Source organism: Sander vitreus, chromosome 13 (assembly GCF_031162955.1).
Source record: "Sander vitreus isolate 19-12246 chromosome 13, sanVit1, whole genome shotgun sequence".
In the NCBI taxonomy this organism is placed as follows: domain Eukaryota; kingdom Metazoa; phylum Chordata; class Actinopteri; order Perciformes; family Percidae; genus Sander; species Sander vitreus.
This window is the reverse complement of record NC_135867.1, coordinates 5,775,044-5,794,946: the sequence shown is the minus strand read 5'-3', so window position 1 is coordinate 5,794,946 and position 19,903 is coordinate 5,775,044. Positions and strand designations below refer to the sequence as shown.

At 40.6% G+C, this 19,903-nt stretch overlaps 1 protein-coding gene across 5 annotated transcripts in view; it reads left to right on the top strand.

The window, feature by feature from the left end:
• The window catches only part of LOC144528084 (glutamate receptor 4), a 118,505-nt gene that overhangs the window by 80,564 nt on the left and 18,038 nt on the right, over positions 1-19,903 (top strand). For 4 of the 5 annotated variants that reach the window (XM_078266514.1, XM_078266513.1, XM_078266512.1 and 1 more), the window contains exons 10-11: positions 5,803-6,009; positions 10,806-11,179. In XM_078266514.1, the coding sequence (XP_078122640.1) occupies positions 5,803-6,009; positions 10,806-11,179 (581 nt within the window). The remainder of the gene's footprint in view (positions 1-5,802; positions 6,010-10,805; positions 11,180-19,903) is intronic. The other variant, XM_078266515.1, reaches the window with a different exon arrangement.

Below are 19,903 nucleotides of genomic sequence, written 5' to 3'. Positions count from 1 at the left end.
CGATGCAAATACATCTAGCACACTGGGCCTCATGCAAGAACCTCTTGTATGAGCATGCCAATTTACTAAGGGGTTTGACAAGTTTTTTCTTTAGATTTTATTGGCATCTTTATCTCAAACCATTTCTGCTTTGTGTCACAGCTTTGCAATGACACAGCATTTTCAGGTGTATGGATATTGTTCTGGGTTCTGCTAAATACTATTATGTTTATGTATATCCAACAGCAGGACTTTGTGCTTCAAGTTCTTCTTTTTACTCTTGCATAATGTTTTTGTGAATGAAAATTGGTCATAAATGGAGCAAAACAGGTAGCCTTATACAGCAATTTTGGGGCATTCCTTCTGCTAAAAAATCACATTTTGGCATCCATCAAGTTGAAATTAACAATTTACTCTAAATCCGACTAGGAACCTTTGTTTGATTTAATCTTACAAAAATGAGTAGAATAGGGTAAGAATATGAAAATATTCTTGCATAAGGCCTGAACATGGATGTAAAAAAAATAACTGGCAAAAATGACATTACATTAAAAAGAGAGAAACTAAACATAGCAGCTGTTCTTTGTAAGAAAATATTTTTTTTGATTTATACAACAATGGTGTTTTTCATCTATGCTCTAATTTTCACTTGTGTTCATTATTTTTGCTGCAAGTGGCAGACAGTGACTACTGCAAGTGTATAGCTTGTATGTGAGGTTGAGTTTCAGCTATAACAATATTGGCATTCATTAAAGCACCATGGTGATCAAAAAACCTTGTCAAGGCCGTAGTGTCTCACTGCAGCAGCCATTCGATTGCACAAAAAAAAACACAGTGGACATTTGCAAATATGTTTTATATTTGTGCTTTATATGTGCTCCCTCTTTTCAATGTCATACAAACACATTAAAGCAAATGAAAATGGGATTAGTGCCTCAAGTGGCTACTGATGAAGACCCAGAGATGAGTCACTTACTGAGAAGCATTAATTTATGTTTGCGTCTTAAAATGTTGTTTTTGTGGTCAGGTTATTGTAAAATATGGACCTTCATTCTACTAATTACTACTCATATTCAAACAGAATGTGCAAGAGATTGTTTATCTCACATAATGCACAAAACCAAACAGGCAGATTGTAGGAGGCACAGTCTGACAATTGTGATGTTGGTACATATGTGTGTGTTTGTGTGTGGACCCTGATGTATCTATGCTTGGATTTGTGACATCAAGTGGGCCCTGTAGTGTGTGTGTGTGTGTGTGTGTGTGTGTGTGTGTGTGTGTGTGTGTGTGTGTGTGTGTGTGTGTGTGTGTGTTTTTAATGGCATGTTTAATTAGTCTCATTAGGCAGTGAGTGTAGCAGTGTGGTTGGGATTATTGACCAGCCTGTCAGGCCTGCTGGCCTTTGCGGTGAAGACCTCTGAAGTACTGCTCTCTTCTCATGCCAGAAACACTGACTGCATCCTTTATCTCTGCCACTCACTCTGCTCCTCTGGCTGCCAGCACTGTCATCTACCCTGCTATCATAAATCACATGGATTAGGGCTGTTTTCCCTCTGATATACAGTACATCCAAAATAGAGCTTAGATCGAGCCCAAAAAATCAAGCCCGACCCTACCCGAGCCCGTGCACGTTGCGTCAGAACCCGGCCCGGCCCGACACATTAACTGTAATTATCAGCCCGAGCCCGATTTAAACCTGACAGTTTTTTTTTAATACGTGTGCCGTTATACCTGACGTTCTCAACTACAATTCCGAGTTGTTTGAACTACAGAAATCTGTTTAGAATTATCTTAATAAATACCGGTAATGCAACAAGGACGAAGCATGTAAACTGCGCTGTTTGTTTATTCAGACTGGAATGGATCGCAAATGGATCCGAATGAAGAAACGTAAAAAAAAACCCTCTAACCTAAACTCGACCCTATAGCTGCTCCCTCAGCCGAATAGTGAGGGTAACAGATCAAGGCAGCAACATAATCAAAGCCCTGGAACCATATAGGAGACTTTCTTGTCTCAATCACCTAATTAATACTGTCCTTCACCACGGTCTGCATGCTGACGCACTGGCCGACAACAGTGCTGCAGATGGTGGAGACACGATGTAGCACAGTTTACCTCACACTCAAGTCAGTGCAGGACATACAGCCAGAGCTACGGGAGAAGATGGAGAGGCATAGCTTTCTCCCCACCGAATAAGGCTAATAAAGTAATGATTAAAAAAACACAAATGCTTGGTCATGGGCCCGGCCAGAGGATAGCGGCGGGAAATATCGGGGGTCGGGCCGGGCCGGGCTCGGGCAGATAATCTAAACTCTAATCCAGAACATCTGCAAAAATCAACTTGTGAAATTAAGTCTTCATCATTACAGTGGTCGAGCTTCATTAAAGCGTATCATGAATTACATTTTTCAGCTGTTGTAAATTTTGGGGAATTGTCAGTGGAAGAAAATGCTTTACTTGAAGTGGTGTTCATAGGACAGTTAAAGTCATCATGTGTAGAATGTTTAATGAACAATAATAATTTAATAACTTCTTGTTTTGTAGATACTAGTTGAATAATTGCTGTCAGCGCTGACCTTGTTTCCTGTGACTGCTTCACAATGAAAACCACCCCAATGCCTTTAATGGGAAGCAGCGGCAGTAGGGAATGTTGAGTTTGCATTAGCAGTAAATTAATACAGCTCCAATACATCGTTAACAGGGTGAAAGTAAACAGTGAGACTGACATCGATTAGATACAATTACAAAGAGTGATGCTGGATTGCATGCATGGCTCTTTTCCTGTGAATCTCGAAGGGTAAATAGGATATTTGACTCTGGTGCTGGAATGGTGGACTACGCCACTATCAGTGAAAACTACTATATAGAAAGGTAATTACAGAATGTAAATACATCACCTGGCTATTATCATCCCCCTTGTTAGCAAAATGACCAAAATGCATGCCCCCTGTTAACCTGCCATCTCCCTTCCCCAGTAGCAGATAGAGTGCAGGGTCAGTTGGGTTGTTTAGTTGAATATCTTGGACTAGTCTGCCTGACTCATTGATCCTTTATCTGACTGAGGTTTGCGCAAGTTAGAATCTATGGCCTCGACCATGGCTCTGAAATATCAGTAGCCTAACTGTGGATTGAGAGATCTATGGAGCTGTCCGTGGTGCTGAAGTAGCAGATAGATTTGTAATTGTGACTTTTTCTCTCTGTACGCCCTTCTGACAGTTTAGTCTCAGATCTGTAATATTCTCTACTATATAGCTGGGGGACCAAAAAGTCGATCATGGGGCGAACCGGGTCTGTCCCCCAATTTAAAAAATTAACAAATCGCCTGCTGGTTTTGCCCCAAATCTGCTTTTAAGCATTTTGATTGTATTACTATATATTTATTATGATCAGAGTTTGCAATTACTATAGTGTGCAAAAGTACAGAATGATGGCTATTTTATAGTTCAAGGCAAATCGTTAATCTTTGTAAAATGGTTTTGGAAACAACTTTACAAATCTTTTTAATTCACATTTATTAATGCATTATAACCCACTTCAAGTAAAGAGAACATTTTTGTGTTGTGTAAATTATGCAAGGACTAAGATTAAATACCACTCACTATGTTGTGAAGCATAGATTCTCAATGTCTTGTACAGTAACATGTTGTTGTGCCACGGGCTCAGCCTAGCATTTGCATTCTCTCCCCACTGAGGAGTCTTTGGTTTACCTTGCTTTGGCCCGGGGCAATGTCAAGCAAACACATCTAAGGAATAAATTGCTTCCGTTCTCAATATGCAAACGGCTGTCGTCCATGACAAAAGTAATTTGTTTGGAAATATGTGCGCAGAAACCAGGCAAGGTTTACATTTAGATCACTTTCTTAGCAACAGCGACTCTTATGTAATGATTTATAACCAACAGCTGGTCACGGTGTAGACTGATGTAGCCACACCTGATTACTGTAAGTGTTCAAGTCGAGTCAGGCTTGTTTTAGGTATTTAGTCATTTATTCTGACTGCAGCTCATTTCTCACTTCCATTTAGCTTCATGTCTGCCTCCATTTCTGCTTAGTTACTTTCCTCCCTTCTCTTTGAGTCTCTGTGTCATGCATCCGCATTAACACTTTGATGATTTTTTTTTCTTCTCAACTCCAGTCTGTGCTGTGTATATACAGCATGAGGCTGTCATTATGATTACACATGCATTCCTTTCTGCTCTACACTAAATTTCCTCCTAGCAATTGGGAATCAAGTTAGTTTAAATCATTTCACTTAAAGCTGCACTATGAAAGTGAAAAGTCCAGGGTTCCAGAAGTGAAAGTCTTGGTCATTTTCTGCAGATAATATTAGGAGAAATAACAGTTGGAACACTTCCACACCCTGGATGGACATGAAATTTTCCCGATTGAATCATCATCATCACGACTGATCACGACTGTGTTAGAAAATATCTGGTTCTTTGATAAAAAGCAAAAGGGACATGCCTGTGTACTAGAGTGGGGATCGGGCCGCATTTTTCTGTCCGAGCCCGGCCTGTGTCCGACAGAGCAGTAACCGAACCCAGCCCGAGCCTGACAGGCATTAAGATGTTTATGTCCGAGCCCGACCCAAGCTCGACACAGTTAAAATTTCATTTTTTTCTCATACTGATGACACATACATTTGTTTGTGTGTGTAGGGAGGAATTCAGAAATGTCAACAGATGAGCGCATCAGCACACATGGGGCAACAAGCACACGTTAACACAGACGCACACCTACATAATAAGCTTTTTTAAATTTAAAATGGTCAATGCCTTATCGTGCTGATGTGACCGAGCCCGACCCAAACCTCATTTTTAAATATCTGTCCGAACCCGGCCCGGCCCGGTTCGGGTATCCATCCTCTACTGTGTACATAAGTAAGAAGTTAACCAAGACCAAGGTGCATCTCAGTAAAGAACATTCAATCACTGAGCTTAAAATTTTGTTTTGCGGATGCCAAAGATTAAGATAAAGATGAATTTGGCAACTACCGCGTTTTTGTTTCTCAATCACAACGACAACGCTATCACATCACGATACCGTCCACATTCTCATTATCGCACGTGAATGCTGATCATGTGGACTTGATTTGGGTGGAAAATGTGCTGTAGTCCAAATCAGCAACTACAACTTTAATTAAGGTAACCACTAGCATCCTATCAGTCAGTGATGATGACAAACTGTTGCATTTTTTTTTATTTTTTTCGAAAAAAGAATTCCATGGTACAGCTTTAAAATGTTATTTTTTATTGCTTTATGACAAATCAAATGTTTTCCATGTTCAGTACTGTAGAAATAAATTAAATAAATTATTTCATAAAGTGACTGAACTGAAACTGAAGGCACCCTGTGGGGTTATCTTGTTAACAAATATCTTACATTTCACCGAAACACATCGTGTGTAGGCCTATCCTTGAGGCCTAATAGAAATGTCATATGTATTCCCTGCTTTATAAAATAATATAAAATTTAAATCCTACATTGTTTACATCAGTGTTTGCTAGCTAGCAATCTTTTTCTGCTGCATTTCTATGTTTCAAGAGGTGTTACTGCCACTAAATGTCTTTCAATGAAACAGCATGTAACCATCAGCAAAAACATCACCTGCATGCTCGTTCGTGAGATCAAAACATTTCTCCATAGCACTCCTAGTGGTCACAGGGTACCTTGAAACTTAACCCTGGTTGGTATTAAGGAGCTACAGTTCCTGTTTGTCATTCTGTTGTTTGTGGATGTGTCGGTGAACCATTGTGCGAGCCCTCATGTCTGTGTGTCTGTCTGTCTGACGGTTTGGTTCACTGGTTATGGTCCCTTGTGTAGGAGGGTCCCTATGTGATGCTTAAGAAGAACTGGGAGATGTACGAGGGCAATGACCAGTACGAGGGATACTGCGTGGACCTGGCCTCGGAGATCGCCAAACACATCGGCATCAAGTACAAAATCTCAATCGTTCCCGATGGAAAGTACGGCGCCAGGGACCCAGAGACGAAGATCTGGAACGGCATGGTTGGGGAGCTGGTGTACGGGGTAAGAGCTTTTGTTTTCTTACTCTTTGTGGTGACAGGAAATGGTTCTCCTTCCAGCACCCTAAAGCACTATTTTAGACAGAAATGATCTTTTCATCTAAGCTGACTCATCTCATTCAAACTTTAATTTTATGCTGTCAGTAATATTCATGATGGCATTTAGACAATATTGTCTTCTTCTACTCTGTTAGTGTTAACAATACATGAGTACAGCAGCTTGTTATTAGTCATCAAATTCATTCAATTTGAACTGTAAGCAGAGAGTCCATAAAAGCAAAGGTATATTAAACAGAACAATGTGTTTACCATTTCTTATCCTGATGACCTTTTGATAATCATAATAAAGCCATAAAATGATAAACTATATATTTGTGCTTGTTAAAATTGCATTATGGAAACAACATACATTATCAAATGAAAGCCAATATTAAAGTTATGGCAGAGTTATGGCCAGCACAAATAAATAAAGGCCATTTCTCTGCACTTGAGGTAAATAATTGTTTAATATTGTTCAATAAGTTAAACAGATTCTTGTATATATATATATATATATATATATGTTGTTGTTGTTGTTGTTGTTGTAGGATTCCTTTTACAGAAGGTTTAACTGGACAAACAGTATTTCTTGATCTGCAGAGTTCGACTTAATCTCTGTCTGAAGCACCGCTCCTGTGCGTTGTTTACTGTGTAGATAATTGAACCCATCTGAAATGAAACTGTAAACAGACCAGCACTCTCTGGTGGTATTAATGCTAGCAGTAATTAGTGGCGCATTAGAGCTGAGCCTTTGGAGTGGTTCAAGAAGAAAAGCAGAGGTGCGGAGCTTGTTAAGAAATCTCTAAGGTGATTTGATTTGGAGGTGAGGTGTCTTTCTGCTGCTGACCTTGCAATGGGATAAATCCTATATGGTATGGGATAACGTTTGGATTCCATGGCCTGCAAAGACATCAAAGTGGGGAAAGAGATGAGTGTTTGTGTTCTTGTACTTGAATGCTTTTGAGGACAAAACAGCCTTATGACGATAGAGGGATAAAGAAAAGCATTCAAAGTGGAGCTTTTGTCACTTATACGGAATTCAAATTGGATTTAGGTTAAATTAGAGGTTAGATTAACAATCCAAAACAATTTTAATAAATACATGTCAGATTTGTTCCCTCTGTGTCTCTGATGGAGACTATAGAACAATAGTTATTTAACCTTTAGCAATTCTTTAATGAAGTTTGCTTTTCCCAGTCAACATTCTCTGCTGTGCAGGAAATGATGATGATGTTACATAATCAGCAAAAGCAATTTGTTCGAGACCAAAAAGAGAAACCACAGTTTTTTTTTTGTTCTCTTTTTGTGATGAGCTAAGTGGCATTTTCACAAAGTGGCATTTTTCTCGCCTCTTTGGTACTGCAGTGATTCACTGCGGGGTCGACTGCAGCGAGTGCGAGGAGAGGCATTAGTTCAGGATGTGTCAGGACTGATCAAGCAGTACACTCCACTTTTGGGGTAAAGACTAACCAGGTTGGTCCAAAGCACAGGAAAAGGAAAAAGTGCAGCTATGTGCTCTGCTACTTTCATCTATTTAACAAGCACTCTGAGCAGAAACACATTAGGGACCGTTTGGTATTTATGGAATGGACCACCGGAGGAAAATAGGGGAGGGTCATGTCTTTTTATTCTTTGTTGAGGGGAGGGTCATCCAATTTTTTTTAGTCTATGGGGAAGGGTCACCCAAGTTTTGTATTCATGAGTAGAGCAACATTTCAAAGTGGCTTGTTTGGTGCATATTTATCCATGTAGCTCCATGTAGCTCTCTCAGTCTTGGCCCCTATCGCTAGCAGATGGATCCCTCCCTGTTTAGTCAGCCAGACCTGTAGCTTTAGAGACCGTGGGATTACCCAAACTGAATAAATCCCGCTCGCACATATAAACACAAAACTGCTTTGCTAGCTGAATCATGTTGTAACTAAAACATCTGCTGAAAAAGTAATTTTATTCATTATTGCCGTACTGCTTAGTTCAAAAATATCCAAAACATAGCTGACCAGACGCAAGCTTTTATTTTGAAAAGCCGAAACTCTGGCCGCAGACAGCACCAGCAGGCAGCCGGGAGGGCATGAGACGGGAGGTATATCCTTTCGGTCCCGGTGATTATTTGTGAAAATGTGCAAACGACAGCCTTTTCAAGGCATTTGAGAAGGAAGGAGTGGCAGCATGCAAGCTCCCAAATTAACGCTCATCTGAGAAATGGAGTTTTGGATAATGTTTAGCTTCGGCAAGCTTACCTATGCTAAAATATACAATGACTGAGGAAGCCTAGTGACGAGTCCATAGCAACCAGTGTTGAATTACCCAGTGTGCTTTGCTGAATGGTCTCAATGTTTTATTGTTTTATTTCATGTGAATACTAGTTTACTAGACGAGTAACTTAGTATTTGAAGTAATGCAGTAATGCATGAAGTGTGCATTTAGTTTCCATGCTTATTGTGTTTCCACAACAATATTAGTGAGTAAAGCTACTGAAATGGCCACCACACCATAACAGAGGAGTGTGATGTGTTAGATGAGAATGCAGAGGTTTAGTCACATATGTCATGGCTGTAAAAGAAACAATGGGTTTCTGTATGTCTTTTGTACCAGTACAATATATTGTTGGGGAGGGTCATCCAAAATGCAATACTGGTGAAGGGAGTGTCAGGTCTATTTTGACTAAAGGTCCCAAAGCTCCTCCTGTGGCCCCTTAATTAAATTACAAACACTCCCTTATGTCCAGAAACTTTACCTTTGATGGAAGACATGATGCGTAGAATGACTTCAATATAAATCCCCTTACAGGAATACTGAATTATGGATATATCTTTTTTTTTTTTTGATTGCACCTGTCTATAAGAATTGTGTAGTAATTGTTACATGCAAGAAAAACCAAAGTATTCCACATTAACGTTTTATTTATTGTTTATTTTTGTAGGGACAGCGCACAATTAAAAGTAGTTGCGCCAGAGTTTGCTAGCAGCCAATGTACAATACATGCCTGTACCTGCAGGTAGACAAAACATAACCACAGAACAGCACAATACATTAAAAGTCCCTCAGTGTGATATAATAAATAGAATCAGTATGATAAACACTGCAAATCTTCCTGAGTCCATAATGTTTGTGGGTATGGAATTCCACTTCCCCAATACTTTAAAGGGGCTGTACTTGATACTAAGAACATTAAAATAGCAGTAAACAACTATTTGCTATGTAAAGATATAGTGGAGTAATGGCGTTCAGAGTATGAAGTCACACTCCCTCTGTGTGTGTTGTGAGCTTCTCTGTTCTTTGTTGTGTTAGCCGGTCTGGCTGCAAGCACATAATACTGCATGTCAGTGCCTTGTGCGTTGGTATGAGACGCCGAGGGCCGTGACAAAGCATTGGTATTTGACGAGTTGGGGAACGGTTGGTGAGAGCCGTGTGGAGGCAATCCCAGACCTTTTCTGAATATTGAGTACAGCCCCTTTTAACCGAGAAAGAAGATAGACTTAAGGCAACATCTTTCTAACTGTGGTACTCAGTCACCCCGAGAAAACGCTCTAGTCCTACTATCACCACTACTGACGGGACAGGCCAGGCATCCTCTAAGAGGAGCGGGTGCAAGATTATGAAAACGTTTAAACATCAGGCATTCATCCGAGTAAAATAAGAAGTTATCAAAATTGAGGAAATTATATATTTTTTCATAAGTGTAAAGGGTTACTATTGGCAATAAGAACAAGTCTTTGAATAAACATCCAAGTTAGGACCAAGAGAGAGAGAATGAACAATGCCAGTGGAAGGCCCCCACTAGTATAGTAATACCGGAGTGTGTGTGTGTGTGTGTGTGTGTGTGTGTGTGTGTGTGTGTGTGTGTGTGTGTGTGTGTGTGTGTGTGTGTGTGTGTGTGTGTGTGTGTGTGTGTGTGTGCGTGCGTGCGTGCGTGCGCGCTGAACATCTGAGGACATGGAAGCTACTTTCCTCTCTAAGACTTTGCTTAGAGACTATTCATTTCTTCCCGGCTCTCCCTAAAAAAGCCTCGGTGCTACCACAACAGCTCTGCCTCCTTTTAACCTGCCATGTATTTTAGCGCACACTGAATGCCCTGAGGCTGTCATCTTAGTGCATTTTGCTGAGGATGAAAGAACTTTAATCTCTTTCATTTTCTTTCCCGCTCGTCCCTGTTTTTCTTCCTTTCCTTCCTCCTTAAGTATCATATGGTCGTAATGAAACTTTAAATTCTTGCTGATATTAAGCCCTTTGCACCCAAGCCAGGCGGACAAGGTCACAAGTTGCTAAGTCACTAACTGTAATCTGTTTTGTGGCTTTTAAAGCCAGTATGCACTTTTCCACTGCTGCCAACCTCAGAGGTGGCTGTATCCCATTTTTGCCTTCTCTGCCACATTATTGTATCCTCCCTGCTGATTCTCCCAGAGTTTCAGCTGAGCATCTCAGTATTAATGAGGGTATCAGAATGTATTTTTCAATTTCTTTTCTTTCTTATTCTGTCTTAACTTCATCATCCCGAGATGTATTCTGCCGCCATCTAAACTCGATCGCTTTGAGATTTGTTCAGTCAAGGGATAAATTCAGATAAAACAACACGAGCGGAGGAGAAAGGAAAAGGGGTAATTGTTGTTTTGTTTTTCTGATGGCTGGCTATTGGCCTTTCGGTGTGTCATATATGTGACTAAGTGATGTTTGATTGCTGCACGGCAGCAGTTATCATTTGGATTTAGAGTTGTTGTCATTCAGATGGCTGAGCAAATTCCTTTTTTAACCAAATCCCCACAGAAAGCGGAAATCGCTGTGGCCCCTTTGACTATCACGTTGGTCCGGGAGGAGGTGATCGACTTCTCCAAGCCCTTCATGTCACTGGGCATTTCCATCATGATCAAGAAGCCCCAAAAATCCAAACCAGGGGTGTTCTCCTTCCTGGACCCGTTGGCCTACGAGATCTGGATGTGCATCGTGTTCGCCTATATCGGCGTGAGCGTGGTGCTCTTCCTGGTCAGCCGCTTCAGCCCGTATGAATGGCACACCGAGGAGCCCGAAGAGGGCACCGACGGTCAGCCAAGCGACCAGCCCCCCAATGAGTTTGGTATCTTCAACTCCCTCTGGTTCTCCCTGGGCGCCTTCATGCAGCAGGGCTGTGACATCTCCCCCAGGTAAGACACACTTTTATCAAACTGTCAAAGAATTTTATCTCAAAAGTAACTGAATGTTAGCTACAAAACTTCATGGATACATTGTTGTCCTCAAGCTAAGGACACATTACATGACTTTTAGGCCAGTTATAATCACTATGTGCCATTACGTCAGACTGGATGTGTCTGTCTAAGTCTGGAAGAGTACTTAAAGGGATATTTCACCGCTGGAAAGACGAATATATCTTTAAATTGGGTCACTTATGTAGTAGAAATGTGAAAGAAATATAGAAATTGGTGCCTTCTAGGTCGAGATAAGCCATAAAATGTGTTTTTGGCTCATATGGATGAAAGACACCAAATCCCAGAATGCACTTGCTTCGCTGCTTTAGACTCCACTCCCAAGCCACGCCTACTGTTTACAGACAGACAGTGAGGCAGCATTCAACTCAAATGTGTTTTATTGTCATTTCAGCCATATACACAAAACAACATTTCACCGTGGCTCAAGTGGTGTTACACATTTAAAATATATAAAAACGACATTATAAAAAAACGACATACGAAACAGGCTACATTTAGCTAGTGCATACACATATGCTCCGTAAAGTTCAGCTAACGCATACTAGCATTAGCGCTTGGTAGACTGTAAACACGATTATAAACACAGTCGTAAATTTGCGTGGAATGTAGAATGGTCGGCATTTAATAGTCACAAACTCCACCAGCAGTTAGCATTTAGTTGGATACAAGCAGCTAATTTCTGCAGAAGTCCGTGTTAACACAGCCCATCTCCACTCTTACCCAGCGACAGAGAAACAGGCTGGATAGTCCGGTACACTGTTGTTTCCACAACAACAAAAACACAGCAGTCTCTGAACTCGTGTTGGGAGTTTCGTTGAAGTTGGATGTAGTCCAGTTTTTGTCTAATGAGCGGACACTTGCAAGCAGGATTGATGGAACAGGTGGCCGGCTAACATTAGCTTTCCACCTAGCTAGGTTATACTCCAGCCCCCGTTCGCGTTTCACCGCTGAGGATGTCCCCCTGTGATCGCCCGCTCTGGCCACTGCCCGCTCCGGCAACCGCTGCTGCCCGCTCCGGGCACCGCTGCTGCTCGCTGGTCAAACTAACCTGTACGGCGGGCCACAGCAACCTCTTATTTCCGAACATTCATCTCTCCCCCGAGGGCTGGTGGTCTACGAAATTTCCCGGTAGATTTTTTTATCCCACTCCGCCGCAGATTCCGTCTGTAATAAAGTGTCCTGCATATTCTCCGATCTGTACCAATGTATCCCGGTGGTACACATGTGCGGTAGTTTGAATGCACATAAATGCTTCAAGATGGCTGACCTTCGTTTTGCCTTGGGAATACTCGGGGAAAGCTGACAGTCCAACCCCCTATGGGCGGGTTGGAAACATGCGGAACTAGCTCCTACTACTGGCTGTAGTCCATAGTCTCTGGGCAAAAATGCCTCTTATGACGCAAAATGACGATTTTTGCGTCATAAGAGGCTTTTTTCCAGACCCACAATACAGAGATCTCTCGTCTCAGGGTGACATGAGGGAGGGAAGCACGGTCATTCAAAAATACTACCGGGTTTCTACTGATACGAAGCTTAATGCTAAATCGGTGAAGTATCCCTTTAAATCCCTGGCCAATCAAGTTAAGACCATTGTCATTTTTTCAAACATGTTTGATTGACACAAACTGGACAAAGTCTTGACACCCTCCAGTGAAAAGCAGTAGCCTGTGACAGTGAAAAAGGAGAAAAAACAACTAAATGTTGTTCAGTCTTATTGTTGTTAATCATGTTTAATTGTCATTGGCACAAAAAAAAATGGTTGTCACTAGTTTTCAAATTCAGAAAACTTTCAGAGATGGAAAATACTATTACTTATTATGAGTGTGAGTTTTAATATTTTCTCTCTCTAACTGCTGTGTCGTGTGTCCTTATCTTGAGCTGCAGCTTCAGAAACATGGAAATAAGTGTAAAATCCTCTAATTGTTTTTATTGACTAAGGTAGATCATTGTTGGCAACATCAACATCAATCCACCTGAACTAGGATTATAATGTATATAGGATACATTTCCACTGTCGTTATGGTTTAATCTCTGGGATGACAATATTATTTTATTTTACTTACAGTACATTACTTTAATGATGTGAAAACCTCATAATTTAGTTACTGTCAAACTAACTTCAGTGTTGATCAAATAAGATTTTGAATGATGTAATTCTGTGTTGGTTGACACTAAAGATGAAACCAAAAAGGCTTTGTGGTGGAAGGAATAGTTTAAGCTTTGGGAATTATGCTTGTTTTCTTTCTCTCTGAGACTGAGATGGAAAGATCTACAACAATCTAATATCTGTGTGTTAAGTGCAGAGCTGCAGTCCGTACACTGTTAGCTTAGCATAAAGACAAAAAGCCGGTTAAAACAATGAGCCTGGGTCTGTACAAATTTTAATTACCAACCCCTCCCAAAGCTCACAAATTAGTATCTTTGTTTGTTTCTCTACACAAACAGAAATGTAGGTCAGGCAGCTCCACACAGGGGAGTGTATCTATGTTCCCCAGCTCAATATACTCTTAATATGACTTATTAAGGAGACCTTTCAAAGGGTTTTATGTTCTCAGCAATGTTTTCCCTGGTTAAAAATGTCAATGTACGTTTCCCTGGGTCAGTTATGATGTAATCACTGCACAGTTTATAGCCCACTGATGTTATACTCCTTGAAACATACGCCTTCAATTGACCGGCAAGTCAGTTTTCTTGACTTGAGACATTGATATCTCCACTGTGTGGCTAAATGGATTTTTTCCCATTCAAATGTCCATCTCCCTTCATTCTTTTGCAATATGAACTGCAGAGATAGCCCTTATAAATGTCTTACAATGAGGACCCTGGGAACATAGGACCCTTGGATGACCCCCATCTCCAGCTCCTTACTTAACCCAAAGAGATAAGATTGAAATCAATTGTTTCATATTACTCTTGTAAAGAAACAAGTCCTCCAAACCATGCGATGATATATTCCTACTCTCTTGTATGACCCATATGAGCATTTACTCATGTTTACTTTTATTTTCAAACGGGACACAAACTCTGATCTCCTGGGTGAAAGTGCTGTGTTTGTTGTGTTTGGTTTGGGTTCAAATTTCGTACGTTACTTTACCTCCGGTTACACATGTGACGCGGTACGTGTCGTTGTTCCAATTGTTCCATAAAGTTAAATACGGTAGGCTACACGAACCCCGATCTCCTGGGTGAAAGTCCTGTGTTTGCTTGACCCATCCACCATTTGGCGTTCTTATACTTCCTGCTTTGCTCCCGTCATAAATAACATGGCCACTAGAGGGCAGTGCCGCCTAACACTAAAACATAAATATGGGTCCTAATTGCTTATTGTACAAACGACTACTTAAGTCTTTTTTCAGGGGAGGACAGTCTCTAAAGAAAGCAAATAAGCCTATTTTTTTCCAAATGCTGAACTAACTACTTTAAAAACTATTTTCTTAGTTTTATTTATTATATATTATTTATTATTTTCTTATATTGACATTTTGGAGATGTGTGGTTTTCATCCGCCACAATGTATGTCATCTTACCAATTGTAGCCTACTTATATTATTTAAGTAAGTTATTGCACATTATTGTACCTGCTGTACTGTATATCAGCGGTAATTGGCATGGGAACTGTACTTAAAAAGTAGAATATAGATGCATTAAGTATCAAGTGCTGTGATTTGTGTTGTTAGCTATGGGCTCATGTGGGCTCAGTCTCTGCTGCTCATGCTGTGTGTATACCTGTATGTGCACAGTGGCATCACATTTATGTGTGTGTGTGTGGGGGGGGGGGGGAGAGAGTGTGTGTCTACCTGTATTGATTCTCTCTCTCTCTCTCTCTCTCTCTCTCTCTGTCTCTCTCTTCTCCAGCCGTATGTTCTTCACTGTCCGACTTGCATAAACTATGTTGTCTGCTTGTAAGGGAATTAGGTTGTCTCTTCATCTGTCAGCTTCGGCAGTTGTGGCTTTGCACTGGTGTGCCTCATGTCTGTGTATGTGAGCTCCAGTTACGTTAGCGACCATAATTCTGTAGAGCCGCTGTCTGCTCCATAGTATGAAACCTGTGTGATTCATTGAGACAAAGTGTTGTCTTTCACCATGTCTGTGACTTCTCTTCCCTTTGTCCAAATTACGAGATACAAGCCCAGCATCCCTTGGCCTTCACACCAGCAGACTGGTGTCTAGTAAGCATGGCGTACTTTGGTGGAAGGGTGGAGAAATTGGGGCTTGTACATGTAACTGTCTAGCTATGTTCCTGTTCAGCCTTTAAGGGCTGGTCGTCTTTGTTTTTCAATCAAAGATCAGGCTTCCTGTCCGTCATCACATCCTGACATTCTCTCTGCTGACATCTACTGTTATGGTCAAACTTAGACTGGTAAAGCCTGTAATTCTAAATGGTTTCTCATTTCCTGTAAAGCCTTTCTTAGCTGTTTGAATGGCTTTATCAAACTTTTAGTTCCAGCAGATGGATTGTTGGGGTTATTTTAAGTGACTGCTAAAAAGGCTCCTATAGTTATTTTAAGTCTTTCATATTATAGCCTTTAATAGTCTTTTTTTCTGCTTTAAGCCCTTATGGATCTTGTACTGTAATAGAGTTGGTAAGATTGTAGGAGATGAAACGAGGACCAAACCAGCCTGTATCTTTCAGCCTCCCCCACACCAGAGGAGAACACAGAAACACACAAGATGGAGGATCCCGAGGTACATTATAGCCTGGGCTCACGTAAGCTACCTATAGAGGGGACTATAGTGGGCCTGTGACTGTGATTAAGCACACGTCTTTAAGGAGTACAATTGCTTTGTTCACATATGTGCAGACCACCTCCACCCACCACCATAACCACCCCTGCCTGCCACATCTCTGCCTGTGTACTGCAGATAAGGACTTTAAAGCTGCACAACAATGTCGGCATCAAAATGAAAAGTCTACATTTCAAACCTCTCTGTCTCTGACTGTGGTCCCCGCTGCATTCCCCCTGTCACTGCTAATCCCATGGGCCTCTCCCAATCCATCAGCACAGAGCCCCAGAGCTCAGGAGCGCTTCCACTCCATTTTAGCCTGACAGGGCAACATGCAAATCCCTTCACGCAGGGGAGATTAGACAGCGTGGAGGGAGTGACAAGGGCAGAGGTCAATGGGACGAATTTGGGGCGAGGGCCGCAGTGCCCACGCGTGTCTTGCAGTCGTGAGCTGGCTGGACAATGGAAACTCATACTGCATTCAACACAGTCTCTGAAACCTTTTGGGAGGCTATTGTTAAATAAGGCTACCTGTTTCGTCTCATTCACAAAATTATCAGCCAGGAGTAACGAGAAGATTTTCACGAATTCTTTTTTTGTTTTGTTTTCAAATGTGTTCAAATGAGTAGGTTCTTGCTTGAGGTCTATTGTTTTGTCTTGCAGAAATTCACTGAAAGAAAAAGGCTCATCTGAACGGGTACAACTCCAAACAAGCTAGCAAGCTTAAACCATAAACAGGAGGGTTTTGAAGGTTTTAACTAAGGGATCTAGCTGTAGACCCAGATTAGCCTTTGGAACCTCAATGGCTTGTAATTTGAGGAAAACCACCAATAAAGATTATTAGCAGTGTTGGGGAAGCTTTGCAAGCTACCAATTACTTCACACTAGAAAGAAGTTAACAACAATAAATCTTTCCAGCAACAAATGCCCCTCTCTATTGAGTTCTTTGCAAAAAGTGCCCACTTGTTCACAGGTCATTAAAACCAACAAAAATAAATACCCCACTTTTCGTGGGAAAGAGCCGAGATGTCAGCTTTCATTAGTCAGACACCTGCCTTTCAGAAACTAGAGTGGGGATATTGCACTAAGAAGGATTACTCAGTTAGGTCACATCTTAAATTGCATGCAGCAACTTCTCTGATTTGTTAATGCATAGCAATAATCAATAGGCCTACGTATGACTAATTGAAACCTAATATATTCAAGTTTAGTGTTACAAATTGCGATTAAAAACCATGGAATACCGATGAGACCTCAACCTGCCGAAATAAATTGGCTGCTTGATGAATGCATTGCCTGGCCAATGGGCAAGCCTTCACAGTGGTCAGGATGAGAGAAAAAGGGGGCAAAAATACAGCAGAGAAGCAATGGTGAAATAAAAACTCATTCCTTCTCTTTTATGGGCCAAATTTGTTTGTAGTTTTAGCAAAACAAGTGATTTAACTACTTGAATCACTATGCAAAAATGAATGTAGTTAAACTCAGGCAAGCTACTGCAAAATGTAGTTAAACTACTAGTTTAATTACATGTAGTTCACTACTACCCAACATTGCTTATTAGCCATCAGCTAACAAAGTCATGAAGACTAGCCACTGGGCAGAAGAAGCCTAGCTGGATTGTAAGAGCTGGATTTATCAGCAATGCATCTCTTAGAGAATTTTGCCTTTATTCATATTTCTACTAATTTCATGACACAGTCCAACAGGAGAGGCAGAGGTTGAAATAACACAGAACGTCTTCTCATCCTTCTCTCTTACTCTCTATTAATAAGGGTTAATACCCCCTTCTGCTCCCTCAAGGCAGACCATAATAATTAATTCAGTGATTAATTCCCTGCTCTCCATTGGTAATGTCTCCGTGGTAACAGGAGAAGAGGGGAGCTTAAATGAAATTGTGACACGATAGTCTTTTTAATTGACTACAAATCCCAGATGAATACAACTTAAGTTATTCTGGTATTTTCTTCTGAGACTGCAGGATGTCTGATCACTGTATCACAAGTCAGACAATATCAATATAAGTATGAAAGCAGCCTTCTGCCAAAAGCTGCGTTTTGAAAAGAAGAAATGACTTTCAAGTGGTCTATCTGCAAGATTCCCATTTTTCTATTAAGTCAATGCCAATAAGCTTTGTTATCCCTCTGAGGCGCGGCCGGTCTCCTGCATCGCCTATTGCTTATGTCAGCAGTGCTTGTCCTCCTTCACACTGCACTGTTTGTCGCAATTTGTGTTTCTTGCAAATTAAGGGAATTGCTCGAGACTCTGATTGCATCTGTAGGTACAGTGGAGGTCTATAGCTTCAAAGTCAAGAGCCAATTTTCTGTCTCCTGCTTTGATATTGTGGTACAGTAGCAATTGCTTATTAAGTGGCTTTCATCAAGGACAAATATCCCAAGTTGCCGTTGAAGTTTTTATTTGTGTAGCCTTGGGTCAACCTTTTTTTGCTTAATACAATGCTAATACTAAGCTGCAGTGGATAGAATGCAAAAAAAACAGAATTTAAAGAAGAGTGAGACCTCTTCCTGCAGCTCTCCCCTCTTTGTCGCACAAGCAATGCATGCTCAGAATAGCCAATAGGAACGCTCCCTCTCTCTGAAATGACCTGTGAATGACCAAAATCTACCATGGCTAGATTTACTAAAGCCTGAATACAGAGCAAAGGGGAGGTAAATAAGTCTAGTTTTCTCTCAGACCACGTATTATTAGTATTACAATATGCCAAAAGATTATTATGGAATTTTTACCCAATTATGCCAAAAGTAAAGTGCCTACCACAGAGGCCCTAAGAGGGCAAAATAAACTAAAGCAAAGATTGGAGAAAAGTCTGGAAATATATTTAATGTTCAGTAGCAGAATTACATTTTTATTATCATTATTATCATTTCCTGCTCTAGCAATCATCTTGCAACCCCTTATTTTATCTCCCGACACATTGGGAGGGTCCCAACACCAGATTTCTCTTCATGAAAATAAATCAATATGGTAAACAAGAGCAGATGCTTGATGCCATGGCTCCTGATAATGCACTTTATTCGTATAGCCCTTACTTTATATCCACCTATTTAGCATGCATAAGGACATTGTCAAGTGTGTATTAATGTACAGTATTTGGCAACAATTGTAACTTCTCCTTTGAAGATATATTTTATATTATCAATGTTTTACTATATTGTCATTTACTATTTGTTTATACAGCAGCCTCCACTTACGGCTGCTCACAGAAGAAGTTATAGTTCTTGACAAATACATTAATAAACACTGATTACAACTATGTTATAGTGTTTTATAACCATCTATTAAATGTGTATATACGCTAAGTAAATGAGTTTAGAATAATAAGTATCACCAAACAAAGTTACTTTACATTTGGTTGGACAAGGATGAAAACATTTCAGGACTGCAGTAATAAAATAAAATCAGACAATTAAAAATAATAATAACAAAATACAAATAAGAAAGGATGTTCAGCAGCCATGATGTTTTTTATGGCTTGACATAAGAATATCCGTAAGATTGGATACTCTGTTGGAAAATGAGTGGATCGGACAAATTAAAAAGTGTTTAAAATGTGAATGCGCTTAGGGTAAAACAGAAGAAACCTTTCTTCAAGGCTGGCAGGCATCATATTGAGCTAACGGAGACAGTTATCTCAGGTGTTTGAGAAAACCCTACAGATTTGATCTCTTTAAGAGATGATGCACTTGGGTCAATGGGTTCTGCAGATCATCCAGGCTGAAAGTTATCGTTGATGCTATATGCCTAAAGGCCTTCTCAGCTGCCAGTGCTGCCATTTGAGCTGGCAGATAGACATCAGTAAGGTGAATGATGGTCTGGTGCCTTTGTTTATTTTAACTACAGAAGAAAAACTACTTTTCTGTGAAACAGACTTATATGAGAGACAGCCTTTAGCCTTTATTTTCAATTTCCAGTTTTATA